Source organism: Salvelinus fontinalis, chromosome 1 (assembly GCF_029448725.1).
Source record: "Salvelinus fontinalis isolate EN_2023a chromosome 1, ASM2944872v1, whole genome shotgun sequence".
Taxonomy (NCBI): domain Eukaryota; kingdom Metazoa; phylum Chordata; class Actinopteri; order Salmoniformes; family Salmonidae; genus Salvelinus; species Salvelinus fontinalis.
The window spans coordinates 78,317,685-78,345,506 of NC_074665.1; the positions used below are offsets into that span (position 1 = coordinate 78,317,685).

At 44.6% G+C, this 27,822-nt stretch overlaps 2 protein-coding genes across 4 annotated transcripts in view; both read right to left on the reverse strand.

Moving 5' to 3' along the window:
* Positions 1 to 106: 106 nt before the first annotated feature.
* Positions 107 to 10,956, reverse strand: LOC129862365 (dynein axonemal intermediate chain 2-like). Its single transcript, XM_055933923.1, has 13 exons — positions 9,546 to 10,956; positions 8,724 to 8,914; positions 8,216 to 8,377; positions 7,435 to 7,556; positions 6,273 to 6,415; positions 5,964 to 6,077; positions 5,247 to 5,386; positions 4,880 to 5,002; positions 4,482 to 4,705; positions 4,161 to 4,296; positions 3,823 to 3,969; positions 3,402 to 3,620; positions 107 to 940 (listed from the first exon to the last, which is right to left on the reverse strand). Exons 2-13 carry the CDS (start codon positions 8,904 to 8,906, stop codon positions 908 to 910), a joined length of 1,746 nt encoding a protein of 581 aa, XP_055789898.1. The 5' UTR covers positions 8,907 to 8,914; positions 9,546 to 10,956; the 3' UTR covers positions 107 to 907.
* Positions 10,957 to 15,262: 4,306 nt separating this feature from the next.
* The window catches only part of LOC129862370 (protein tweety homolog 2-like), a 100,254-nt gene continuing 87,694 nt past the window's right edge, over positions 15,263 to 27,822 (reverse strand). Inside the window, exons 7-15 of one of the 3 annotated variants that reach the window (XM_055933948.1) lie at positions 25,387 to 25,456; positions 25,175 to 25,230; positions 23,911 to 24,003; positions 23,726 to 23,818; positions 23,212 to 23,354; positions 19,346 to 19,546; positions 19,037 to 19,115; positions 17,639 to 17,665; positions 15,263 to 16,989 (exon numbers count right to left, since the gene is read on the reverse strand). In XM_055933948.1, the coding sequence (XP_055789923.1) occupies positions 16,909 to 16,989; positions 17,639 to 17,665; positions 19,037 to 19,115; positions 19,346 to 19,546; positions 23,212 to 23,354; positions 23,726 to 23,818; positions 23,911 to 24,003; positions 25,175 to 25,230; positions 25,387 to 25,456 (843 nt within the window). In that variant the 3' untranslated portion in view covers positions 15,263 to 16,908. Of the gene's footprint in view, positions 16,990 to 17,445; positions 17,666 to 19,036; positions 19,116 to 19,345; positions 19,547 to 23,211; positions 23,355 to 23,725; positions 23,819 to 23,910; positions 24,004 to 25,174; positions 25,231 to 25,386; positions 25,457 to 27,822 lie in introns of those variants that run through there. The other 2 variants (XM_055933959.1, XM_055933938.1) reach the window with 2 other exon arrangements.

Here is a 27,822-nt window from a genome sequence, read left to right on the forward strand (position 1 = left end):
CAGTATGTCTATATGGTATAGTCTGTCTCCATTCTCATGAGGAAAGTAAATAGCAGTATAAATCAGGATAGGTAGTAAATGTATATATATGCTCAATGAAATAATATTACAAAGTTATAACATTTATCAACACAATTTTAACAGTACATGACATACATAACAAGTCTGTTGTTCACTGCAACAATATCAGTAGCTTGTCCTGAAGCAAAGTGTTACAACATCTGCTGGTACCACTTTTTATATATTTCTAACGATCTTCAAAAATGAAATACGTTTGTATTCAGTGTGACTGTCAAACCTCAACAAATGGGCAGGGGTAAAACATGGGCAGAGTCAAACCCACTTTGAGCCCAGCCTGAATCGCACACTGCAGTCAGGGGTACTTGGGTGAAACTGCATACCAACCAAAAGCATCTCCATCCCAAATCTGGAATGGTAATGGTCCATATATGGGTCCTTTCCCTCTATCCTCAACAAGGTCTTCAATGCCACACTGCACTCACTTTGAATGAGTCACTGTTATAATTAATGAGTCAGCCTGTACTATGCTCTTGAAATTGCACACAAATATCTACAATCCAGGACTCTGACATTCATTGAGGCTTGGCATATGACTCATTTCATACAATGTGCCCCCCGTCTTCATGATTTCTACAAAGGAAACAAATGTCAAAATCCCAAGACGCATAGCAAAATACATTTCCTTTAATCAATGAAGAAAACCCTAATGATTATTTATAAATAACAATAATTAAACAGTACCTCAATCCTGTTAATGAGTTTCGCATGACTCACTGAGAACATCTATTTCTCTGTTAATAGAAAATGCCTTGCTGTATTTATTCGATTGATTCAAGATTACATTTCAAACAGCATGTGGAACATGGTGTTCTTAAGGTGTTCTGTCTCAGACTTCTTTCTCTTCACACACGTCTTTCTCCTGAGGGGCGACACAATGATATTACAGCATTAGTTTGAGCACAGAATCTACTGTGTGTATCTGTAAGTAATTGACAATTACATTAGAAGTAAACATAACTTTTTAACGTCATGGAAAGGTACAAAAAACACCAACAATCTATTTAATTCATTCCTATTTTCTTATAAAATATTTCCATCATTACTGGGGGAAAAAATTGCACTTGGGTATTTACAGTCAGATTTACAGGTTGAGTTCTTTCTCTAGACGAGCTAACAGTAGCTTTTTATAGTCCCCAATCTTAATGGGCCACTGGAACAAAACAAGGAGCAATTTGTTACCCCTGGACAAAGAGGTGCAGCTACGTTTGACAGGTAACTATCAGTGGCGATGTTATACAGGCAGGAGGAGATCAGCAATGACTTAAGTAAAAAAAAAAACATTTTGATTTTACTCAATTGTCAGCTGTGTCATACGGCTATAGATTTTAAACAAAATTCGACCTCCTCACCAGCCCCCTCTAAATGTATAAACCCTTGACAACGTATATCAAACAGGAACTTTTAACTCCTTGATATAACTTGTCACTGACACGAGCCTCTCTCCAGCTATTGTCCTGAAGTTCTCAAACATCTTTACGGGAGGGAGTTCAATTATGGCCTGCACTGCAGGCAAGAAAACCTGCCCTTTAGAGACAGTTGAATTAGTATCACAGCAGGGAGGGACATATTGACACTCAGATGAGACAAACCCATGTAGTGATACTTCATCCACACATGATCAACTATAGGATCATCAGCCGCCATGGTGCACAGAACATAGTGTCTGAGTTCATGCTGTATATAGGCCACCTCATGTTAATGTATTGCCAGATGAATGCTATTACAGGCTGCTGATGTTTGTTATGCTCCTGAAATAGCCAACTAATTCAGTCATAAGACATAAACTCAGCAAAAAAAGAAATGTCCTCTCACTGTCAACTACATTTATTTTCAGCAAACTTAATGTGTAAATATTTGTATGAACATAACAATATTCAACAACTGAGACATAAACTGAACAAGTTCCACAGACACGTGACTAACAGAAATGGAATAATGTGTCCCTGAACAAAGGGGGGTCAAAATCAAAAGTAACAGTCAGTATCTGGTGTGGCCACCAGCTGCATTAAGTACCGCAATGCATCTCCTCCTTATGGACTGCACCAGACTTGCCAGTTCTTGCTGTGAGATGTTACCCCACTCTTCCACCAAGGCACCTGCAAGTTCCCGGACATTTCTGGGGAGAATGGCCCTAGCCCTCACCCTCCGATCCAAAAGGTCCCAGAAGTACTCAATGGGATTGAGATCCGGGCTCTTCGCTAGCAATGGCAGAACACTGACATTCCTGTCTTGCAGGAAATCACGCACAGAACGAGCAGTATGGCTGGTGGCATTGTCATGCTGGAGGATCATGTCAGGATGAGCCAGCAGGAAGGGTACCACATGAGGGAGGAGGATGTCTTCCCTGTAACGCACAACGTTGAAATTGCCTGCAATGACAACAAGCTCAGTCCGATGATGCTCTGACACACTGCCCCAGACCATGACGGACCCTCCACCTCCAAATCGATCCCGCTCCAGAGTACAGGCCTCGGTGTAAAGCTCATTCCTTCAACGATAAACGCGAATCCGACCATCACCCCTGGTGAGACAAAACCGCGACTCGTCACTATAGAGCACTTTTTGCCAGTCCTGTCTGGTCCAGCGACGGTGGGTGTTGTGCCCATCGGAGACGTTGTTGCCGGTGATGTCTGGTGAGGACCTGCCTTACAACAGGCCTACAAGCCCTCAGTCCAGCCTCTCTCAGCCTATTGCAGACAGTCTGAGCACTGATGGAGGGATTGTGCCTTCCTGGTGTAACTCGGGCAGTTGTTGTTGCCATCCTGTACCTGTCCCGCAGGTGTGATGTTCGGATGTACCGATCCTGTGCAGGTGTTGTTACACGTGGTCTGCCACTGCGAGGAAGATCAGCTGTCCGCCCGGTCTCCTTGTAGCGCTGTCTTGGGCGTCTCACAGTACGGACATTGCAAATTATTGCCCTGGCCAGATCTGCAGTCCTCATGCCTCCTTGCAGCATGCCTAAGGCACGTTCACACAGATGAGCATTCATTAATTGTTTATGGTTCATTGAACAAGCATGGGAAAGTGTTTAAACCCTTTACAATGAAGATCTGTGAAGTTTTTTTAGGATTTTTATGAATTATCTTTGAAAGACAGGGTCCTGAAAAAGGGACGTTTCTTTTTTTGCTGAGTTTATAAACAGATTAATAATAATCCACTGGGCACAAACTGGTTGAATTAACATTGCTTCACATTATTTCAACAACAAAAATCAATGGATGAAGTTGAATCAACATGGAAAACTGATTGGAGTAGTAAAAAGTCATCAACCTGAAGGATGTTCAGAATGTTTTAGTTTTTTTCACTCAATCCCTTCTAACCTTTTTTTCTTGCTCCTTAGCTCTCTTCTTCAGCTCAGCTTCTACTATCTCATAGAACTCTGCCTCCGTGCGAGTTGCTAGCTCCTCGACGCTCTCTTCTCCGTCACCCTCTTTGGTGTCCTCGTCCTTGCTCTGCTCCGAGCGGCTGCGCTCCTTCAGACGCATCTCACGGTGGCGCGCCTCCAAGATCTTCTCCCGTTTAGTCTCCCGCTCAAACATCTGACCAAAGACACACACAGAGTCAATTCAATAGTATAGATAGGTGAGGAGAGAAAAGAGTAGAAAAGAGCTGGGCAGGGGTAGCCTGTTCCCAGATCTGTTTGTGTTATCTTGCCAACTCCTATGGTCAATGTCACACCACAATGATCTGGGACCAGGCTAGGGCAGAGATGGATGTTCTGAGGTAGAGGGTGTCTCTCACCGCAGTGGCTAGGGCCTTCTCGTTCCTCTGGAGGGTACACAACCCTGGGGAGATTTCCAGCAGGGTGGCAGTGCCCAGCTGAGAGCCACAGGCCAGGAAGCGCCCGTTATCCTGCACCCGCAGGCTGTACAGAGCCTCATCACACACCTAGAATACAATAAAACTTCATTGTCTATCCAATGGCGAACATTTTCTTTGGCATCACCATACAAGACCTCTACCAACGATAACAACCCAACACAACAGAACAGGGTTTCCAGGGTTATTTAGGCCTGGCAGGTGTTGAGTGAAGGCTGGACATTGTTTTGAGAATACAGACAGGTGTGGAAAGAACATACTTTTAGACTGAGGGTGGGGTCGTTCTGTTTGAAGAGGAAGTCCCAAACGTCTAGCGTCCCGTCCATTTTGACGGTGAAGAACACAGAGGGCCGTACTGGACTCCAGCAGCCATCTGACAGATAGGCCATATGGTATCTATGGCAACCAACAGAGGTCATTTGACAATAGGTCAATATTACAGGAGGCGAGTTGTATGCCAAATCACTGCTTATGTGTATTAGAACCTAAAGAGTGTTATGAATCTATCAGAACCTAAAAAGATTGAATCTATCTGTGAAGTAGCTATATCATCTGCTTTATGTTTCAGAGGGACCCTTTACTTTGTCCACATGATGGACGACTCCTTGATGTCTTCGGACCAGATGCGGGCTGTCCAATCGGCTACGGTCAGGAAGTTCTTGGGGAAGAAAGGGTTCCTTTGCAGGGCGTAGATTGGGCCGTGATGACCGCTGTACGTACACACTATCTTCTCTGCCGGGGTCTTGGCCTTGCGGTTACAGGAGACCACCAGCCCTTGCTCTGTCCCCACCATAAACTTTGTGGGCTGAATAAGAAGAGAAAACATCATGTTCAATTGTAGGTCTTACATTCGTACAAATAAATAATATACTGGATCTCCTACTCCAGGTGATACAAGAAGATGTTAGGCTGATCCATACTCCTAATTCATCAACAGTGAAACAACAGAGGGATAGTCCATTCTAGAGATTCTCCTCACCATAGTGGTCTCAAACTCCAGTGAGATCGCCCCCAAGGCATTGTCCAGGTTGCCCTTTTTGTTGGGGTCCAGTACCAGCCTCTCTGTGGGCTCACTCATCTTACGGATGTCCCACCAAAGCACCTTATAGACAGAGAACGGGTCAACTCAGTCTACCTGCCTTCAATGTAGATGTACTATTACATAACTTCTGGGTACGGCCAAAAGGTAGTTTAAGGTCAGAGAAAGTGTACCCATCCCAGACCAAGAGTATCAGACTTCACTGCCCATGAGCGTTTTGTGCTTCCCTGACCTATTGTGCCTGCTTGGCTTGAGAAAGGTTAAGGTGACAAAGGCCTTTATTGCTTCATTTGGAGGTTTGGCTCACCTGACCGTCCGTAGATGCAGAAAAGGTATCGGTTCCTGTCTTTGACTGCAACCAGATGACTTTGTAGACAGGGTCTCTGTGGCTGTGCTCTATTGTGGACATTTCCACCGGCTGGCTCCCCTTGCGAGTGTCCCAATAAGCTGCTCAGACAAAGACATTTTACTTAGTGTACATTCACAAACACACATGAAAGCGGGCACGCACACACACAAGGGTTGGTGGTCAATTCCATTTCATTTCAGGAAGTATACTGAAATCCCAATTCTCTTCAATTAGGAACATTTGGCATAGGAATTTGGTTTACTTTCCGAATTGACTGGAATTTAAATGGAATTGAACCCAACTCTTACACAGGCACATATAACACACAACTTAATTTCTGAATTTCATATTGAGCTGTCAAAGCCTGAACAATATCCTGAGGCAATATACTTCAATGTGTAAATAAGAGAGCATCCGCACAAACCCATCCAGACCTGGACTTACATAACTCAAAGCATTATGACATTTCCAATTGAAAAAAACGTAATATTAACTTTAAACAGTAAGATCCTGGGGTAAATGGGACTAACAGAAAAGAAAGAGGATGTAAGACAGTCAGAGTAAGATGATGGCCTGACCATACCCCCAATGTTCTGTACAGCTACCGAGCTGACAGGAACCATGATACTTTCTGGGGAATAAAAGGAGGGAACATTGTGCTGTTGAAGGACGCACCGATCTGGCCATTGTAGCTGCCTCCGACCAGGATGTGAGAGTCTTTGGGGTTGTACTCCAGACACACCAGTAGAGAGACCGGTTTCAGGGTCATCTCTGGCTTATTGGGATTCTCTGAAGAGGCAACAGATGGGATTCAATTGATTACTAGACTTCGTAGTCCACATTGATTTTCTGAACAACCAATTAGGGTGGAAAATGTTAGTCTCATTGTGACAGCTATTGCAATGATAGTCACTCTGTTAGAAAGAAAAATATAAAATGAAATATATAGATTTACGCAGATTGTCCCTGAAGTATTACACCTACCAATGTCCCATATATATGAGTCATAGCTCATGTCTGGAGAGATGTTCTGGAACCCTAGTGAAGAGTAGGCCACAGCCAGTTTACAGCTGCCATCGGGATGCCAGGACAGACAGGTGGCAGTGCGCTTTATCTCGTTCGGGTCTCTGGAACATCAAAACAAAACAGCGATGTAAAACCACTTAAAGCAGTGGGGACCCCATTTTTTCTGCCAGAATTTCTGGGGACCCCAATTCTTTCATAAGAATTTCTAGCGACCCCACCGCAAATCTAATGAGACAAAATCAGTACATTTCTATTTTTACATCAACAAAGAACTTTCAATTCATTATATTTTCAAAATGAAAAGAAAACAATAAATACATTTAACTAAAAATATATGTACAGTGCATTCGGGAAGTATTCAGGCCCCTTGACTTTTTCCACATTTTGTTACGTTACAGCCTTATTCTAAAATAGATTTTATCATTAATCTACACACAATACCTCATAATGATGAAGAAATAACAGATTGTTTAAAAATCTTTCCAAATTTATGTCAAATAAAAACCAGTAAATATCACATTTACGCACAGTGGGGAGAACAAGTATTTGATCCACTGCCGATTTTGCAGGTTTTCCTACTTACAAAGCATGTAGAGGTCTGTAATTTTTATCATAGGTACACTTCAAATGTGAGAGATGGAATATAAAACAAAAATCCAGAAAATCACATTGTATGATTTTTAAGTAATTAATTCCGGATTCATAGTAACGGGTCTGAATACTTATGTAAATAAGGTATTGTTTTTTATTTTTAATACATTTGCAAACATTTCTAAAAACCCGTTTATCCTTTGTCATGGGGTATTGTGTGTAGATTGTGGGGGAAAACAATGTAATCCATTTTAGAATAAGACTGTAATGTGACAAATTGTGGAAAAGGTCTGAATACTTTCAGAATGCACTGTATATATATATTATATTTCTCAAAAACGTTATATTGTCCCATACAAAAAAACATTTTGTTCCACTAACTTAAGAGAGACACCAGACACTGTTAATATAGCCTTAAATAACAATATCATAATTAATGGATTCTATGTGGGCAATAACTACAACCATTGTTGTTGTTATGCAAGTCTAACACTGTTGAACGATAGGTTAATAGAAGTCAGGGAGGCACCTGAAAACATTGATGGTTTTGGCTGAGGGCTGCTCCTCGGACTCCTCCACCACCTCCTCCTCTTCAAAGTACTCCTGGTAGATGTTGATGGCATTGTTTTGTTTGATGCAATGCTCCATATTCTGTGTTAGAATGGGAGGAACAGAGGAGGGCTCTGATCAGAGATGGGAAGGAACACTTGTTATTCTCTCCACCTCTCCCTTTCAGAACTGGTTATTCTCTCCATCTATTAAACTACTGTAGCAGATAATGAATGTATTTGGGACAATGTAGATTTAGGGCCAGTTAACACCCCTAGTCTGGAGCGATGTAGATTTAGGACCAGTTAACACCCCTAGTCTGGAGCAATGTAGATTTAGGGCCAGTTAACACCCCTAGTCTGGAGCAATGTAGATTTAGGGCCAGTTAACCCCCCTAGTCTGGAGCAATGTACAGTAGATTTAGGACCAGTTAACACCCCTAGTCTGGAGCAATGTAGATTTAGGGCCAGTTAACACCCCTAGTCTGGAGCAATGTAGATTTAGGGCCAGTTAACCCCCCTAGTCTGGAGCAATGTAGATTTAGGACCAGTTAACACCCCTAGTCTGGAGCAATGTAGATTTAGGGCCAGTTAACCCCCCTAGTCTGGAGCAATGTAGATTTAGGGCCAGTTAACCCCCCTAGTCTGGAGCAATGTACAGTAGATTTAGGGCCAGTTAACACCCCTAGTCTGGAGCAATGTAGATTTAGGGCCAGTTAACACCCTTACTCTGAGACAATGTAGATTTAGGGCCACACTCACACTGCCCAGCTGCATGATGGTGCTGAAATAATGCTCATCTTTCTCCACTTTCTTCCTGAAGCGGATGGTCTGCTCCATCTCCTGAGGGTTGACGTCCTTGGGCCAGCCTCCCTCCACATGGTTTATCCCCCTTGTGTCTGACTCAAAGCGCTCTGTGTTCACCTACAAAGAAAGGGCCAGGCAGGACCGGCAGGATTCAGCACACACGGCTGTAGTGGTCTGGTTACAGACAGTCTGAATAAATAGTGTTGGAGTGAAATGTACATAGGCTGCCATATGCTGCATATTATCTCATAATGATGCAGAAGCTGTTTTTATCTAACACAAACTTTGCTCATATCATGACACTCAACATACCCAATTAAAATTGGTGTGTGTTGCTCAAGTCTTGTGAAATGTTTAGGTTGTGTAATAAATGATAATACACGTACCAGGGAATGATCAAATCTATTTACTTGTCGTACATTTTTATGTTACAGGTGACAGGTTGTTAGTCTACAATGTTCACCTCATGCTCGGACATCTCTTGTGTGCACTGTATGGGAACATCGCAAGGGTCTCTCTCAATGAAGTTGGATGCCAGAAAAGGATCAGGGAGGATGTCCACATGCAACTCAGCAGGCCGATCAGAGAAATTACACTGTCGCCCAAACTCATTGCGCTTCTTGGTGTACACATGAACTATCTCCATTGTGAGTGCTATCGGGACATAGATTGGAGAGAGGATAGATTCAGGTTAGACTATGGGCCTACTTGTTTATCTACCAACACAAGTCAAGGATTAGTTCACCTGACGATGGAATTAACACAAACAATAGAAAAAGGTGCAGTGACTGGATGAATATTACACCGTACAGGGTTACAGTGACTGCTCTTGATGAAAAGAATTAACCATATTCAAAATGGGGAGGGGAGGTTACCTGCAATGTGGCAATGTCAACCAAACTGGTGAATGACAAGCAACATATGTGTGTCAGTTTGCTAGCTTTGTCTCAGTTGACTTTACAATGTAACCAACTTGTGATGGTTAGCCTAAGTAGCTAAGTTGCCACATTACAAGATATATCTATTTGGGGGGAGTTCTAAGTGTGCTAACGTTGTCGTTAGCTGACTAACATTACTAGTAGTTAACTAACGTTTGCCAGCCTGACGATGCATGGGTAGCTAACGTTAGCTAGATAACGTTAACGGTTAATCAAGCATCACTTGAGCCATAGTATCATCTAACGTTAGCTATCTAGCTACATTATCTAACATGGCATTCTTATTGTTTTGAATGTTCGAATCAAACGACTGTCAATAAACCGAAATCATAATGAAATATTCCCACCTTTCCTCTTGAGGATACAAGATAATGAAATGAAGCGTCAAAACTCCCTGCCGTATCCTCAAATGTTTGCGTTTCCCCCACTCTCAACGCAACACAAAACTAGCAGCAGTTTACCGTATCTTAGCAACACATCCCCTGCCCAGTGTGATATGACCGCCCAAACTAGGAGAGTCAGTGGACCAAAGGCTGCTCTGCACAGGAGATCGGCGTAACCAATAGTCATTGGTGTAACCATACAATTACATTTAATTGAAACCCACACCTGTGTGGCTAACCAAGTCGTTATAACATTTACCCAAGGCTTGTGGTCTTTCACGTCCACTTAATAATGCAAACTCAGAGTTGGCTCAGTGGTTGGAGGCGTTGTCATCGTCAGGTCAGCCACACTTTCATTTTTGGACTTCAAAAAAAGGTGCACAAAGCATTAACATAATGAACATACACCAAACACATGAGAATACTAGCTACACAAAAGTATTTTATTAACTTACAATTACACCCCATCTCTGAGGATACATACAAATCAATCACCACTCTCAATGGTTGTAGACGGTGCTACTTCACATGGACTCAAACTGAAAAATAAACCAACATAAAATAACATAACAAAACCCTACAGAATTAAACATTAACTGACAATAGATGAAAACAGAATGTTCATTAAGAGTATGACTATATTTTCTCAAAATGGAAGACAATTATCATTAGTCGGGTTAAAACTGCTATCTTAACACAGTTTCTGCCACCATGATAGTTTCCAGCAATTTCCAAGTCATGACCAAAACTCAAGTTTATATGTTATTATTACAATATACATACAACTGAATGCCATCATATAACAATGGCCTCTGAAAAAATATCTGATATTGTGGCAGAGCAACTCGCTCCAAAGAGCTTTATTGGTTTAAAACAAGCTACAGATATCGCACAACCCGTGGCACATTGGGACAACCATAAAAGAAAATATGAATAGTCCAAAATAAGACAATCTGTTATAATATAATTTATATAAAGAAGTCAAGTTGGTCTGAAACAGACACTACAGTGTATATGCGCTTCAGTTGCTGTATGTGAACAAATTATATTTCTAACATGTCTTGGTCTCTTTAAATGATGGCTCAAAACATAAAATCCTGTGTCAGACACTGTGCAGGACTTTCTGAATGGAGAAGAGCATGCAACACAGAGGGGTATCTGTGGAAGATCAGTGTAGGGCATAGTGTAGGGAGGGCATAGTGTAGGGAGGGCATAGTGTAGGGAGGGGATAGTGTAGGGAGGGGATAGTGTAGGGAGGGGATAGTGTAGGGAGGGCATAGTGTAGGGAGGGCATAGTGTAGGGAGGGCATAGTGTAGGGAGGGCATAGTGTAGGGAGGGCATAGTGTAGGGAGGGGATAGTGTAGGGAGGGCATAGTGTAGGGAGGGCATAGTGTAGGGAGGGCATAGTGTAGGGAGGGCATAGTGTAGGGAGGGCATAGTGTAGGGAGGGCATAGTGTAGGGAGGGCATAGTGTAGGGAGGGGATAGTGTAGGGAGGGCATAGTGTAGGGAGGGCATAGTGTAGGGAGGGCATAGTGTAGGGAGGGCATAGTGTAGGGAGGGCATAGTGTAGGGAGGGCATAGTGTAGGGAGGGCATAGTGTAGGGAGGGCATAGTGTAGGGAGGGGATAGTGTAGGGAGGGGATAGTGTAGGGAGGGCATAGTGTAGGGAGGGCATAGTGTAGGGAGGGCATAGTGTAGGGAGGGCATAGTGTAGGGAGGGCATAGTGTAGGGAGGGCATAGTGTAGGGAGGGCATAGTGTAGGGAGGGGATAGTGTAGGGAGGGGATAGTGTAGGGAGGGGATAGTGTAGGGAGGGCATAGTGTAGGGAGGGCATAGTGTAGGGAGGGCATAGTGTAGGGAGGGCATAGTGTAGGGAGGGCATAGTGTAGGGAGGGCATAGTGTAGGGAGGGCATAGTGTAGGGAGGGCATAGTGTAGGGAGGGCATAGTGTAGGGAGGGCATAGTGTAGGGAGGGCATAGTGTAGGGAGGGCATAGTGTAGGGAGGGCATAGTGTAGGGAGGGCATAGTGTAGGGAGGGCATAGTGTAGGGAGGGCATAGTGTAGGGAGGGCATAGTGTAGGGAGGGCATAGTGTAGGGAGGGCATAGTGTAGGGAGGGCATAGTGTAGGGAGGGCATAGTGTAGGGAGGGCATAGTGTAGGGAGGGCATAGTGTAGGGAGGGCATAGTGTAGGGAGGGCATAGTGTAGGGAGGGCATAGTGTAGGGAGGGGATAGTGTAGGGAGGGGATAGTGTAGGGAGGGGATAGTGTAGGGAGGGCATAGTGTAGGGAGGGCATAGTGTAGGGAGGGCATAGTGTAGGGAGGGCATAGTGTAGGGAGGGCATAGTGTAGGGAGGGCATAGTGTAGGGAGGGCATAGTGTAGGGAGGGCATAGTGTAGGGAGGGCATAGTGTAGGGAGGGCATAGTGTAGGGAGGGGATAGTGTAGGGAGGGGATAGTGTAGGGAGGGGATAGTGTAGGGAGGGGATAGTGTAGGGAGGGCATAGTGTAGGGAGGGGATAGTGTAGGGAGGGCATAGTGTAGGGAGGGCATAGTGTAGGGAGGGCATAGTGTAGGGAGGGGATAGTGTAGGGAGGGGATAGTGTAGGGAGGGCATAGTGTAGGGAGGGGATAGTGTAGGGAGGGCATAGTGTAGGGAGGGCATAGTGTAGGGAGGGCATAGTGTAGGGAGGGGATAGTGTAGGGAGGGCATAGTGTAGGGAGGGCATAGTGTAGGGAGGGGATAGTGTAGGGAGGGGATAGTGTATGGAGGGGATAGTGTAGGGAGGGCATAGTGTAGGGAGGGCATAGTGTAGGGAGGGCATAGTGTAGGGAGGGCATAGTGTAGGGAGGGCATAGTGTAGGGAGGGCATAGTGTAGGGAGGGCATAGTGTAGGGAGGGCATAGTGTAGGGAGGGCATAGTGTAGGGAGGGGATAGTGTATGGAGGGGATAGTGTAGGGAGGGCATAGTGTAGGGAGGGCATAGTGTAGGGAGGGGATAGTGTAGGGAGGGCATAGTGTAGGGAGGGGATAGTGTAGGGAGGGGATAGTGTAGGGAGGGGATAGTGTAGGGAGGGCATAGTGTAGGGAGGGCATAGTGTAGGGAGGGCATAGTGTAGGGAGGGCATAGTGTAGGGAGGGCATAGTGTAGGGAGGGCATAGTGTAGGGAGGGCATAGTGTAGGGAGGGCATAGTGTAGGGAGGGCATAGTGTAGGGAGGGCATAGTGTAGGGAGGGCATAGTGTAGGGAGGGCATAGTGTAGGGAGGGCATAGTGTAGGGAGGGGATAGTGTAGGGAGGGCATAGTGTAGGGAGGGCATAGTGTAGGGAGGGCATAGTGTAGGGAGGGCATAGTGTAGGGAGGGGATAGTGTATGGAGGGGATAGTGTAGGGAGGGCATAGTGTAGGGAGGGCATAGTGTAGGGAGGGCATAGTGTAGGGAGGGCATAGTGTAGGGAGGGGATAGTGTAGGGAGGGGATAGTGTAGGGAGGGGATAGTGTAGGGAGGGCATAGTGTAGGGAGGGCATAGTGTAGGGAGGGCATAGTGTAGGGAGGGCATAGTGTAGGGAGGGCATAGTGTAGGGAGGGGATAGTGTAGGGAGGGGATAGTGTAGGGAGGGGATAGTGTAGGGAGGGGATAGTGTAGGGAGGGCATAGTGTAGGGAGGGCATAGTGTAGGGAGGGCATAGTGTAGGGAGGGCATAGTGTAGGGAGGGCATAGTGTAGGGAGGGGATAGTGTAGGGAGGGGATAGTGTAGGGAGGGCATAGTGTAGGGAGGGGATAGTGTAGGGAGGGCATAGTGTAGGGAGGAGATAGTGTAGGGAGGGCATAGTGTAGGGAGGGCATAGTGTAGGGAGGGGATAGTGTAGGGAGGGGATAGTGTAGGGAGGGGATAGTGTAGGGAGGGGATAGTGTAGGGAGGGCATAGTGTAGGGAGGGCATAGTGTAGGGAGGGCATAGTGTAGGGAGGGGATAGTGTAGGGAGGGCATAGTGTAGGGAGGGCATAGTGTAGGGAGGGCATAGTGTAGGGAGGGGATAGTGTAGGGAGGGCATAGTGTAGGGAGGGCATAGTGTAGGGAGGGGATAGTGTAGGGAGGGCATAGTGTAGGGAGGGCATAGTGTAGGGAGGGCATAGTGTAGGGAGGGCATAGTGTAGGGAGGGGATAGTGTAGGGAGGGCATAGTGTAGGGAGGGGATAGTGTAGGGAGGGGATAGTGTAGGGAGGGGATAGTGTAGGGAGGGCATAGTGTAGGGAGGGGATAGTGTAGGGAGGGCATAGTGTAGGGAGGGGATAGTGTAGGGAGGGGATAGTGTAGGGAGGGGATAGTGTAGGGAGGGCATAGTGTAGGGAGGGGATAGTGTAGGGAGGGCATAGTGTAGGGAGGGCATAGTGTAGGGAGGGCATAGTGTAGGGAGGGCATAGTGTTGGGAGGGGATAGTGTAGGGAGGGCATAGTGTAGGGAGGGCATAGTGTAGGGAGGGCATAGTGTAGGGAGGGCATAGTGTAGGGAGGGCATAGTGTAGGGAGGGGATAGTGTAGGGAGGGCATAGTGTAGGGAGGGCATAGTGTAGGGAGGGCATAGTGTTGGGAGGGCATAGTGTTGGGAGGGCATAGTGTAGGGAGGGCATAGTGTAGGGAGGGGATAGTGTAGGGAGGGGATAGTGTAGGGAGGGCATAGTGTAGGGAGGGGATAGTGTAGGGAGGGCATAGTGTAGGGAGGGCATAGTGTAGGGAGGGGATAGTGTAGGGAGGGGATAGTGTAGGGAGGGCATAGTGTAGGGAGGGCATAGTGTAGGGAGGGCATAGTGTAGGGAGGGCATAGTGTAGGGAGGGCATAGTGTAGGGAGGGGATAGTGTAGGGAGGGGATAGTGTAGGGAGGGCATAGTGTAGGGAGGGCATAGTGTAGGGAGGAGATAGTGTAGGGAGGGCATAGTGTAGGGAGGGCATAGTGTAGGGAGGGCATAGTGTAGGGAGGGGATAGTGTAGGGAGGGCATAGTGTAGGGAGGGCATAGTGTAGGGAGGGCATAGTGTAGGGAGGGCATAGTGTAGGGAGGGCATAGTGTAGGGAGGGCATAGTGTAGGGAGGGCATAGTGTAGGGAGGGCATAGTGTAGGGAGGGCATAGTGTAGGGAGGGCATAGTGTAGGGAGGGCATAGTGTAGGGAGGGGATAGTGTATGGAGGGGATAGTGTAGGGAGGGCATAGTGTAGGGAGGGGATAGTGTAGGGAGGGCATAGTGTAGGGAGGGCATAGTGTAGGGAGGGGATAGTGTATGGAGGGGATAGTGTAGGGAGGGCATAGTGTAGGGAGGGCATAGTGTAGGGAGGGCATAGTGTAGGGAGGGCATAGTGTAGGGAGGGCATAGTGTAGGGAGGGCATAGTGTAGGGAGGGGATAGTGTAGGGAGGGCATAGTGTAGGGAGGGCATAGTGTAGGGAGGGGATAGTGTATGGAGGGGATAGTGTAGGGAGGGCATAGTGTAGGGAGGGGATAGTGTAGGGAGGGCATAGTGTAGGGAGGGCATAGTGTAGGGAGGGCATAGTGTAGGGAGGGGATAGTGTAGGGAGGGCATAGTGTAGGGAGGGCATAGTGTAGGGAGGGCATAGTGTAGGGAGGGGATAGTGTAGGGAGGGCATAGTGTAGGGAGGGGATAGTGTAGGGAGGGCATAGTGTAGGGAGGGCATAGTGTAGGGAGGGCATAGTGTAGGGAGGGGATAGTGTAGGGAGGGCATAGTGTAGGGAGGGGATAGTGTAGGGAGGGGATAGTGTAGGGAGGGCATAGTGTAGGGAGGGCATAGTGTAGGGAGGAGATAGTGTAGGGAGGAGATAGTGTAGGGAGGGCATAGTGTAGGGAGGGCATAGTGTAGGGAGGAGATAGTGTAGGGAGGGCATAGTGTAGGGAGGGGATAGTGTAGGGAGGGCATAGTGTAGGGAGGGCATAGTGTAATGAGGGGATAGTGTAGGGAGGGGATAGTGTAGGGAGGGGATAGTGTAGGGAGGGCATAGTGTAGGGAGGGCATAGTGTAGGGAGGGCATAGTGTAGGGAGGGCATAGTGTAGGGAGGGCATAGTGTAGGGAGGGCATAGTGTAGGGAGGGCATAGTGTAGGGAGGGCATAGTGTAGGGCCACTATCCCAGGCCCTACCATACAGTCAGGGTTAGGTTTGTGCTTCACAAGGTTTAGGTATGAGGTGCATGTGGAAACATATAACTACTATTATGGCAATATACAGCATGTGTCGTTTGTAGCCGTGGAGGAAAAGGGAAGACCCTTTGACAGTAGACACTTTCCAGTTCTAAGAGTGTGAATGTAATTTCTGATGTACTTGTTCTTGGACAATTTCATCAAATACAAATGGGTTGGAGTATCAGGTATCAACAGTCATAGTATGGTCCCTCCTTTTGACTTAACAGTCATAGACCTACAGTAGCTATTATAGAACATCTGTTTAGTTGAATAGGGAGTGGTTATAGGCACAAAAACATGCTTCCATCCTTAACATATGTTTTATAAGAAGTTTAATTTCAAAATAGACTAATCAAATCATTAGTATCTGAACAATAGATCATTATAAAAGCAATTTCCTGTAAAAGTTGCTATTGTCTCGTCAGGGTGAATGAATCAAGCTAGTGTTTTTAAAATAAATCGTTATTATGACAATTTCCATTTAAAAAAAAATGTCAACACTACTACACAAAGAGCTGGGAAATATGGACTCACATACTGAATTGGTGGCCTAAGGACCTGTTTGATGTTATAGGTCAAATTAAATGAAAAAAAAGGATAATTTCTCTATCTTACAATTTCAAAAGTATTGCCTAAAACAAATGCTGCAGACACACCAAAATATTTCAATCTAAAGCTATTAGAAAGGTTCAGTGTTCTTTCCAAGAGAACTTGGGCAGAATTTCTTTTGACTACACCTTCAGACAGTGGACACAACATGCAATGTGGAAGTGGAATAGTAGGGCTTTGCATTGCTGCATTCTCTGGAGAGAGCAAGGGAGAACTGAAATAGAATGAATAGAATCACATAATAGAATCATTCTAATTCTATGGGCTGGAGTCATGGTGACTAAGACATAGACACTGGGCTCTGGGGTTTGGGATGGGACAACTGTGTGTGTGATACCTTTCCTCATATCAGGCCTTGGTCCAGTCCAGTGAGTTGGACGAGAAGTAGGTCCGTGTAGCAGCCACAAAGTCACACACTGCTGGAGTAGTTGTGTTTGTATGTGTGTGTATGTGTGTTTGCCTGTTTGAGAACCCTCTTGGAGATGGCAGAGAATAAAGAGGAGGAGGGAGGCAGGAGCAGCTCTATGCCTGGAAATCATTCCCAAAGTGTCTGATCTGGTCCTCAGTCATGGACAGGTATATAGCCCTCATGCTGGGGGAGTACTGTGGGAAACAAAATGTCACAGGACACACAATTAGAGACAGCACCAGGTAACGTATAGCGAATGACAACAGTATAGAAGAACACAGGACACTTTCAGAACAGTATTTAGCCAGCTAAACAGGAAGAAAGGGGAGGTAGGGAAGACAATAGGGTGCCTAATGCAAGCATTCTAACACATCAGTTGAGGGGACTGGGAGTCAGACAACACCGTAGGCCCCTCCTTATGGACCAAGCCTTCTCAGACAGTAGGTGAAACAGGGGGAATACCGGGAAGGGAAGGTTTACGCCATGCACACATAGGACTGCCGATCTGTCTCTGAATGTCCCAACCCAGGAAGGAGACGTGAGGATAGGTTACACCACCACAATCCCAACAGTGGGGGGAGACAGACCTGACTGGGTCAAACATACAACTGGAATGATGACGGTGATGATAATGATGCCATGATGATGATGATGATGTCCTGACCAGTAAGGTTGGTAGTTCAAAGCCATGCCAGATGTGAAATAGAAAATGCAGTACCAAAATGAAAATGGAGATGAATAAACATTTTATGATTTGAAACGAAGGCAGGGGAAAAGCAACTGGGAGTCTATCTTGTCCTTCAGACAACAGAGAGGTCCAAAGAGGAGCAGAAAACAACTTACTCCGTTTCTAAATTGCTGAGTGTATACCTCCAAAAGTTGATTAAAAAAGAAGAAAGAAATGAAATACAAACAAACATATAAACAACAAACAAACAAATAAACAATATAAAAGAGGCTGTTAGCTGAAAAAGTAGAGTGCCACGCCCCGTAGAAGGTAGGTATGTCCAGAGGACACGACATGACCAGTGAGATCATCACAGCTTCCTGGCTAGAGACTGGTAGTAGAGAGATAGGGCAGGGGAAAACACCGAGGTAGATACGGTATAAAACTCAATGATGCATCCCAAATGGCACCCTATTCCCTATATAGTCCACTGCTTTTGACAGGAGCCATATGGGTGCCATTTGGGACTCAGCATTAGTCTAAGGTAATAAACCTTACATTCAGTCAACTACAAATACATCATCCCATGGGAAGGATGGCAGGCAGCTACAGTAGATTTAAACAGGCTCAGATACCCATACTATATGCGATGCATAAGATATGTCTCTTCATGAAATTCCATTAGGCACAGCAGGCCTTTGAAAGGAGACAGGAGAGGATAATTGATCTAAATAACTGCCATTACGACGCCCCAATGGGAGATGAATCATCATGAGGACCAGAGAGAGAGAGAGAGAGAGAGAGAGAGAGAGAGAGACTGACCTTTAGAGAGAAGTAAAGTGACCAACTAGGGACTGACACCTGTGAGATCTTCCCCTGGGCATTGGTATAAATAACACGCTTCCATCTCATCTTAAATGCATGAACATGTACACTACAGTATACCTATGTTAAACTTCTCTCTCACTGTCCTATTCCCTCTGTAAAGAGTCGCAATCTACACCTCTGTTAGACAGACAGGTAAAGGCACAACGTTAGCGGAGTTCTCTCTGATACGTCCCTAATCAAACTTTGATTTGATATGTGATCAAACTGATGATCATGATCAAAATCCTAACTGGAAATATGTTATCATGTGGACGTCGTATCTTGTGAAAAACTGTCACGTCATAACTCGTGAGAAACCAACTACAACAACCAGTTAAACAACTTAAAAGTAACACTGACTTGAGCAAGTTAGGGAAGGCATCATGTAGAGAGCATCATATGGGGGAACTCTTTACCAGAGTTGACACTACAAACAGAAAATAGACGCAGAAAAAAGTCCTAGCGAGTCACTGAATCAGAATTAAATAACATAACAGAAATCCTGGTGGTGAGAGAGAGATCAGTATTACAATGCTGATTGACTTGATAGTATGTGGGAGAGTGGCATCCGGGTCGGGGTCAATTCAATTTCAATTTAGTAAATTCAGGAAGTATACTGAAATTTCAATTTCAATTCTCCTCATTGGAATTGACCCCAACCATGAGTGACATCATAAATAGGACTTGGCCTCTGGGACCCAACGCACCGAGGGGGGCGGAGAGCCTCTCCCGATCAGAGGAACGTTCTCGTACCGCGGGTTTCCCCCAAACAACGCTGACTGGTTCCTGAGGAGGGAGAAAGAGAAGGAGAGAAAAATAAAGCGTCTGTTAAACAAACATTCCCAATCACCAAAAATCTAGCCAATAACATATCAATCTGGGCCAGTATGCCTTCTTGGCGAGCATGATCCTTACAGTTTACAGTTAGCTTTACTTTAGTTTCAGTATGTTCATACGTATAGCATACTAGACTGTGCATTACCATACAGTCAAAACCAGGCCAGGGCTGCACTCACATGTACTCTGAGACGGGTGCGTTGGACACAGCCTGGGCAGCCTGGGCGGCAGGTGGGTGAAGGCTGCTCTGGCTGCCCACACTGCTGCTGTAGCTGCAGAAGCTGTGCATGTTGGTGGCATGGTTGGAGTTGTGGGTCGTCATGCGTCTGGCCTGAGGGTTAAACGGGTCACCCTCGTCTATATCGTCATAATCACACTCCCTGGAGAGAAGAAAAAGGGTGGAGTCAAGCAACATAGATGATTTAGTGACTTGTAAGGTGTACATACAGTATAAACACAACGGATGTACTGTACACACTCTGGTTCTATATGTATATATACGGCCCTAAGCACACAGCCAAGATAAAGAGGAGTGGTTTCGGGACATGTCTCAGAATGTACTTGAGTGGCCCAGCCAGAGCCTGGACTTGAACCCGATCTAACATCTCTGGAGAGACCTGAAAATAGCTGTGCAACAACACTCCCCATTCATCTTGACAGAGCTTGAGAGGATCTGCAGAGAAGAATGGGAGAAACTCCCCAAATACAGCTGTGCCAAGCTTGTAGCGTCATACACAAGAAGACTCAAGGCTGTAATCGTTGCCAAAGGTGCTTCAACAAAGTACTGAGTAAAGGGTCTGAATACTTATGTAAATACTCCAGACTAATACGATTGGATTTGATATTTCTGATTTATTTTTTTTATGTGAAAAAAGTCAAGGGGTCTGAATACTTTCCAAATGCACTGTATGTACACTGCTCAAAAAAATAAAGGGAACACTTTTTTTATTTTTTATTTTTATTTTTTTTATTTCACCTTTATTTAACCAGGTAGGCTAGTTGAGAACAAGTTCTCATTTGCAACTGCGACCTGGCCAAGATAAAGCATAGCAGTGTGAACAGACAACAACACAGAGTTACACATGGAGTAAACAATAGACAAGTCAATAACATGGTAGAAAAAAGAGAATCTATATACAATGTGTGCAAAAGGCATGAGGTAGGCAATAAATCGAATAATTACAATTTAGCAGATTAACACTGGAGTGATAAATCATCAGATGATCATGTGCAAGAAGAGATACTGGTGTGCAAAAGTGCAGAAAAGTAAAATAAATAAAAGCAGTATGGGGGTGAGGTAGGTAAATTGGGTGGGTAGTTTACAGATGGACTATGTACAGCTGCAGCGATCGGTTAGCTGCTCGGATAGCAGACTTAAACAACACAATGTAACTCCAAGTCAATCACACTTCTGTGAAATCAAACTGTCCACTTAGGAAGCAACACTGATTGACAATAAATTTCACATGCTGTTGTGCAAATGGAATAGACAAAAGGTGGAAATTATAGGCAATTAGCAAGACACCCCCAAAAAAGGAGTGATTCTGCAGGTGGTGACCACAGACCACTTCTCAGTTCCTATGCTTCCTGGCTGATGTTTTGGTCACTTTTGAATGCTGGCGGTGCTCTCACTCTAGTGGTAGCATGAGACGGGGTCTACAACACACAAGTGGCTCAGGTAGTGCAGTTCATCCAGGATGGAACATCAATGCGAGCTGTGGCAAAAAGGTTTGCTGTGTCTGTCAGCGTAGTGTCCAGAGCATGGAGGCGCTACCAGGAGACAGGCCAGTACATCAGGAGACGTGGAGGAGGCCGTAGGAGGGCAACAACCCAGCAGCAGGACCGCTACCTCCGCCTTTGTGCAAGGAGGTGCACTGCCAGAGCCCTGCAAAATGACCTCCAGCAGGCCACAGTTGATGTTGAGATGTGTCTGTTACTTGAACTCTGTGAAGCATTTATTTGGGATGCAATTTCTGAGGTGCAGTTAACTCTAATGAACGTATCCTCTGCAGCAGAGGTAACTCTGGGACTTCCATTCCTGTGACGGTCCTCATGAGAGCCAGTTTCATCATAGCACTTGATGGTTTTTGCGACTGCACTTGAAGAAACATTGAATGTTCTTGAAGTTTTACGTATTAACTGACCTTCAAGCCTTAAAGTAGTTTCTCTTTGCTTATTTCAGCTGTTCTTGCCATAGCCAAATACATTTAAACTCAGTTTTTCACATTTAATCCTAGTTAAGATTCCCTGTCTTAGGTCAGTTAGGATCACCACTTTAATTTAAGAATGTGAAATGTCAGAATAATAGTAGAGAGAATAATTTATTTCAACTTTTATTTCTTTCATCACATTCTCAGTGGGTCAGAAGTTAACATACACTCAATTACTATTTGGTAACATTGCCTTTAAATTGTTTAACTTGGGTCAAACGTTTCGGGTAGCCTTCCACAAGCTTCCCACAATAAGTTGGGTGAATTTTGGCCCATTCCTCCTGACAGAGCTGGTGTAACAGAATCAGGTTTATAGACTTCCTTGCTCGCACACGCTTTTTCAGCTCTGCCCACACATTTTCTATAGGATTGAGGTCAGGGCTTTGTGATGGCCACTCCAATACCTTGACTCTGTTGTCCTTAAACCATTTTGCCACAACTTTGGAAGTATGCTTTGGGTCATTGTCCATTTGGAAGACCTATTTACGACCAAGCTTTAACTTTCTGACTGATGTCTTGAGATTTTGCTTCAATATAGCCACAACATTTTCCTTCCTCATGAAGCCATCTATTTTGTGAAGTGCACCAGTCCCTCCTGCAGCAAAGCAAGCCCACAACACAATGCTGCCACCCCCGTGCTTGGGATGGTGTTCCTTGGCTTGCAAGCATCCCCCTTTTCCCTCCAAACATAACGATGGTCATTTTGGCCAAACAGTTCTATTTTTGTTCCATCAGACCAGAGGACATCTCTCCAAAAAGTACCATCTTTGTCTCCATGTGCAGTTGCAAACCGTAGTGTGGCTTTTTTATGGCGGTTTTGGAGCAGTGGCTTCTTCCTTGCTGAGCGGCCTTTCAGGTTATGGCGATATAAGACTTATTTTACTGTGGATATAGATCATTTTGTGCCTGTTTCTTCCAGCATCTTCACAAGGTCCTTTGCTGTTGTTCTGGGATTGATTTGCACCTTTCGCACCAAAGTATGTTCATCTCTAGGAGACAGAACGCGTCTCCTTCCTGAGCGGTATGATGGCTGCGTGGTCCCATGGTGTTTATACTTGCGTACTATTGTTTGTACAGATGAACGTGGTACCTTCAGGCGTTTGGAAATTGTTCCCAAGGATGAACCAGACTTGTGGAGGTCTACAATTTTTGTCTGAGGTCTTGGCTGATTTCTTTTGATTTTCCCATTATGTCAAGCAAAGAGGCCCTGAGTTTGAAGGTAGGCCTTGAAATACATCCACAGGTATACCTCCTATTGACTCAAACAATGTCAATTAGCCTATCAGAAGCTTCTAAAGCCATGGCATAATTTCCTGTAATTTTCCAAGCTGTTTAAAGGAACAGTCAACTTAGTGTATGTAAACTTCTGACCCACTGGAATTGTGATACAGTGAATTATAAGTGAAATAATCTGTCTGTAAACAATTGTTGGAAAAAGGACTTGTGTCATGCACAAAGTCCTAACCGACTTGCCAAAACTATAGTTTGTTAACAAGAAATTTGTGGAGTGGTTGAAAAACGAGTTTTAATGACTCCAACCTAAGTGTATGTAAACTTCCGACTTCAACTGTATATACACTCTGGTTATATATATACACTCTGGTTATATATATATACACTGTGGTTCTATAAAAGGGTGATAGAGAGAAAGAGAGTGACTGATTCTTACTAGCTCTGGTTTACTCTTCTGGTGATTATGATCGTGATAGTGGTTGTTTTACCTACTTTATTTGAATGCATTGATTGTACAATGCTCTGGATAAGAGTGTCTGCTAAATTACTAAAATGTCATGTAAATGTAATGAAAGAGACTTAGTGGGAGGGCCCCTCCTAACCTGCTGGTGATATGTGTCCATGCCCGGGGGATGGCACACAGCATGGCACAGAAGGCACAAATTGCCAGAATAGAGAAGAGGCAGAGGTAGAGCAGGCCCTCTACCCCATCATAACACACACCGATCAGGGCATCCAGGTAGTCCTACAGCATGGACAAAGAAAACACACACACACACACACACACACACACACACACACACACACACATTAGCAGAGAGCAGACAATGTTCCCAGTCTATCTGAGACATGTTGTGAAGTATACATTATATCATATAATAACAATAATAAATGCCATTTAGCAGAAGTTTTTTCCCCAAAGGGACTTAGAGTCATGCAAACATTTGACGCATGGGTGGCCCTGGGAATCAAACCCACAATCCTGGCATTGCATATATACACAGCAGAGTCACCATCCTTTAGAACTAGATACATTGACAGTGCTGCCATGCGTTGGTATCCAGTAGTGTACTACTGTACCCAACGATGTATACATGTCTGTGTACGTGACTGCACCTTGTTGAGTCCTCTACAGTCCAGTAGGGCAGTTAGCTGGTGGATGCTAGCCTCTGATGAGTTGAGTAGGTGCTGAATGCCCAGTAGGTCTCTCTGTGGAAAAGACAAGTGTAGTATTCAGTACACATAACATTCAACGCTTAGACGGACGGTCTCACTATACCACAGGAAAATGAAACACTGACCTCGGCGGAAGGGAAGAGAGGCACAGCGAACTGCAGCAGGCCCTGTATCTGTATCTGCATGGTGGTCAGAGACCTCTGGAAGATGGTCAGAGACTGCAAACACACACACACACACACACACACACACACACAAAACAACATGTCAACTTCTGGATATATTAATTATCATACATTAGTGGGCTTGTCAGTTTAGCTTTAGTCCAGCAGAGGGCAACAAAAGCCCAATCATTAACAGCAAGTCCGTTATCCACCAGAATCTGGTCAGTCTACTCTGCGTGCTCCACCCCAGAACAGCCAGTAGACTGGGAACCTCTTGAATTTAGCCCTAAAATGGACCTAAGGAATTCTGGCCGTAGTGTGAACGGTATGACTCAAACATTTAAATCATCAAACGACATCTAAATCAAAACAGTGTTCCCAACCATTACAAAATAGACTGGGGCAGTAAGTGCACACGGGCACAGACAGTCCTTTCTTGAATTACCCCAAACCAGCAACAATAGCAGCAGCCATCATGTATCTCCTGCCATCTAACATTGTCATTTTGTCTCGGTAGCATATCTACAATCCAATAACTCACTTAAAGAACAGTAGTGAGGTACAAGGGCAGGCTGGCATAGCTGAAGACACAGTACTGACAGGTTTAATGCTCTTGAATAGATAATATGTTAAGGTGCTTCAATGTATTACAAAATATACAATTTACAGGTAGGCTGGAAATATCTGGGACAACGGAGTCAGGGAAGTGAGAGTGAGTGAGTGAGTGAGTGAGTGAGTGAGTGAGTGAGTGAGTGAGTGAGAGAGAGAGAGTGTGTGTGTGTCTCAGTGAGCGATCTCTGTCCTCATGTGTGTTCTGACTGAGTTGGTTATCAGACTGGGTCACGCTTACCTGCACTCTGTTACTGCATTCCATTGATCCTTAGGGGCATCATGTCTACAAGCACAGTGTATTGATCCTAAGGGGCATGTCTACAAGCACAGCATAATAGGAGCTGAAGTCCACTGGGTTATGGAGCTAGCTGAGGCTGGAGAGAGAAAGACAAATTCTCACTGCCTCTCACTGCCTGACACCCTGACCTAAAAACCTCCTCCTCTCCTCCTGAGAAGCTTAGAGACCTTACTGAACCCCACGAGAGAGACGGAGGGAGGGAGGGAGGGAGGGAGGGAGAGACGGAGGGGAGGGAGGGGGGGAGGGAGGGAGTAACAGGGAGACAGAGGTCAAAGCAGGTATTATTGAACCGGTGCTGGTGCTTATGAGTAGTACCTGCTGGAATGGGTTGGGGAGGGCCTGGCTGCAGTACAGGTAGTAATGCACTATCTCTGTAGAGAACAGGAGACACCAACAACAAGTCAGAAAGACTCAGCAATGACATCTCTTTAAGTAGAATGTGATTACAGCCAGAGGTGGGTTTAAATCATCTTGAAATTACAGCTTCATCAAAGTGACATTAACAGCATGATTTGTCTTTAACTCACCAGAACTGATTAGGTCCTTGGTCTGGTTCATGATGAACTTGTCTGGGGTCACACAGAAGTCACTTGTGCTCTGAAAACAAGAAGAAGAGGCTAAACTAATGTCAAAGTAGACTATCAAACACATGTATGCACGCCACCCACACACGCACAAACAAACTGTTCCTTGAATACTAAATAACTCCTGGGTTTAATAAGAATACGTACAGGTTCAACTAATGAGCCTCTGTTTGTGAGTACATTGTTCCATGAAGACTATTTATGTGTGTGTGTGTGTGTGTGTGTGTGTGTGTGTGTGTGTGTGTGTGTGTGTGTGTGTCCTTCATACCGGCTGCTCTGCTCCAACTATAATTCTTCTTGTGAAGGAATTCATTATGCGTTAATTTATTATGTGCACCGGCATGAAGCCGTGAAGCTGCAGCCATCTTGCAAATGTCAGTGTTGTTTTGCCTTCAAATGGCAGCAGTCTCCCTTCATTAAAGCATCACAAAAATATCCCAACAACAGCAACACACACACAGCTCATTTAACTGGGCCACACCATGCAGCCAGGATACAGCTTTCTAATGAGATCACAGCTTCCTCTTAATATAATGCAATCTCTGTCACACCGTAGTGACTACCAGTTACTGTTAGTTTATTGGTAAGCACCACACCTGTCCTTTATTATGGTCCTGGATGATTATTCTGGCAGTCACCATCCACCCACACAAGGTTAATGGTGGCTAATCCCTGTGTTGACAGTAGTAACCCTAGCAGCCTAATTGTTAATGTACATTAGTAATTATCTATCTTGCCATTGTCAGACGTGAGAATGTTAGCTCCCAGGCACACAGTAATAGAGTAGACACTAAAAGGCTGATCCTAGATCAGCACTGCTACTCTGACACGTTACATACTCATCATCAATGCAGGAATTTATACGACCATCTTGGACAAAACAAGAGGTGAGATTGGTGTAGAAGCAGGAAGTGGTACGTCACAGAGCACCCTGTGATTTGTTCCAAACATTCTGACCTCAGTTTACCTCTAATCAAACCAGGCCTGTGCTTTTAGGCCAGATACAGTGTGTGTGTGTGTGTAATCAAACCCAGTATTTAAGTCTCAACTACAGTCTAAAATAAAACGAGCAATATTGACATGGAATCTTTCTGTTCTGTTGTGGCCTGCAGCTAACCCTCTGGCTTACACACTATGCATTATCCATGATCCACAGCCCCAAGTCAAAACGAGGAGGGGAACAACTTTCCATGATCCACAGCCCCAAGTCAAATCAGGGGGGGGCGACAACGACAACAAACGTACTGAAGAAAAAGGGAACACGACGAGCCTTAGGCGTGTGGTGACTCAGCAGCATCTATGCATTTGAAATATCCATCTTCCTGTATTATTAAGAACAGAGATTTACATGCATTCAGATGCTCAAAGATAGAAAAAGATTCACAAGCATTCAGATGTTTCAAGATAGAAACATAGACTCACATGCATTCAGATGCTCCAAGATAGAAACAGAGAATCACATGCATTCAGATGCTCCAAGATAGAAACAGAGAATCACATGCATTCAGATGCTCCAAGATAGAAACAGAGAATCACATGCATTCCGATGCTCCAAGATAGAAACATCATCATCATTCGTTTCATAATCCCTGACAGAACATCATTGACTAGTTGGTTGTATAATGATGATGACAGATCTGGTTAACTATACACAGTCAACTCAAAACATGACAAACACCTTCCTAATATGAGTTGCAACAAATAGGGTCTAATCTAAAGATGATGTCAAATAGGGTCTAATCTAAAGATGATGTCAAATAGGGTCTAATCTAAAGATGATGTAAAGTAGGGTCTAATCTAAAGATGATGTCAAATAGGGTCTAATCTAAAGATGATGTCAAATAGGGTCTAATCTAAAGATGATGTCAAATAGGGTCTAATCTAAAGATGATGTCAAATAGGGTCTAATCTATAAATGATGTAAAGTAGGGTCTAATCTAAAGATTACGTAAAATAGGGTCTAATCTAAAGATGATGTAAAATAGGGTCTAATCTAAAGATGATGTAAAATAGGGTCTAATCTAAAGATGATGTCAAATAGGGTCTAATCTAAAGATGATGTCAAATAGGGTCTAATCTATAAATGATGTAAAGTAGGGTCTAATCTAAAGATGATGTCAAATAGGGTCTAATCTATAAATGATGTAAAGTAGGGTCTAATCTAAAGATGATGTCAAATAGGGTCTAATCTATAAATGATGTAAAGTAGGGTCTAATCTAAAGATGATGTAAAATAGGGTCTAATCTAAAGATGATGTAAAGTAGGGTCTAATCTAAAAATGATGTAAAATAGGGTCTAATCTAAAGATGATGTAAAATAGGGTCTAATCTAAAAATGATGTCAAGTAGGGTCTAATCTAAAGATGATGTCAAATAGGG

Bases quoted from the DNA above. Each gene is read 5' to 3' on its own strand.
- LOC129862365 (XM_055933923.1), bottom strand. From the start codon at position 8,906: ATGGAGATAGTTCATGTGTACACCAAGAAGCGCAATGAGTTTGGGCGA. The intron at 6,078-6,272 runs GTAGGTGTAATA...TTGCCTCTTCAG, and splicing joins CTCATATATATGGGACATTG to AGAATCCCAATAAGCCAGAG. The intron at 5,387-5,963 runs GTGCGTCCTTCA...TTGTCTGAGCAG, and splicing joins CAGCTACAATGGCCAGATCG to CTTATTGGGACACTCGCAAG.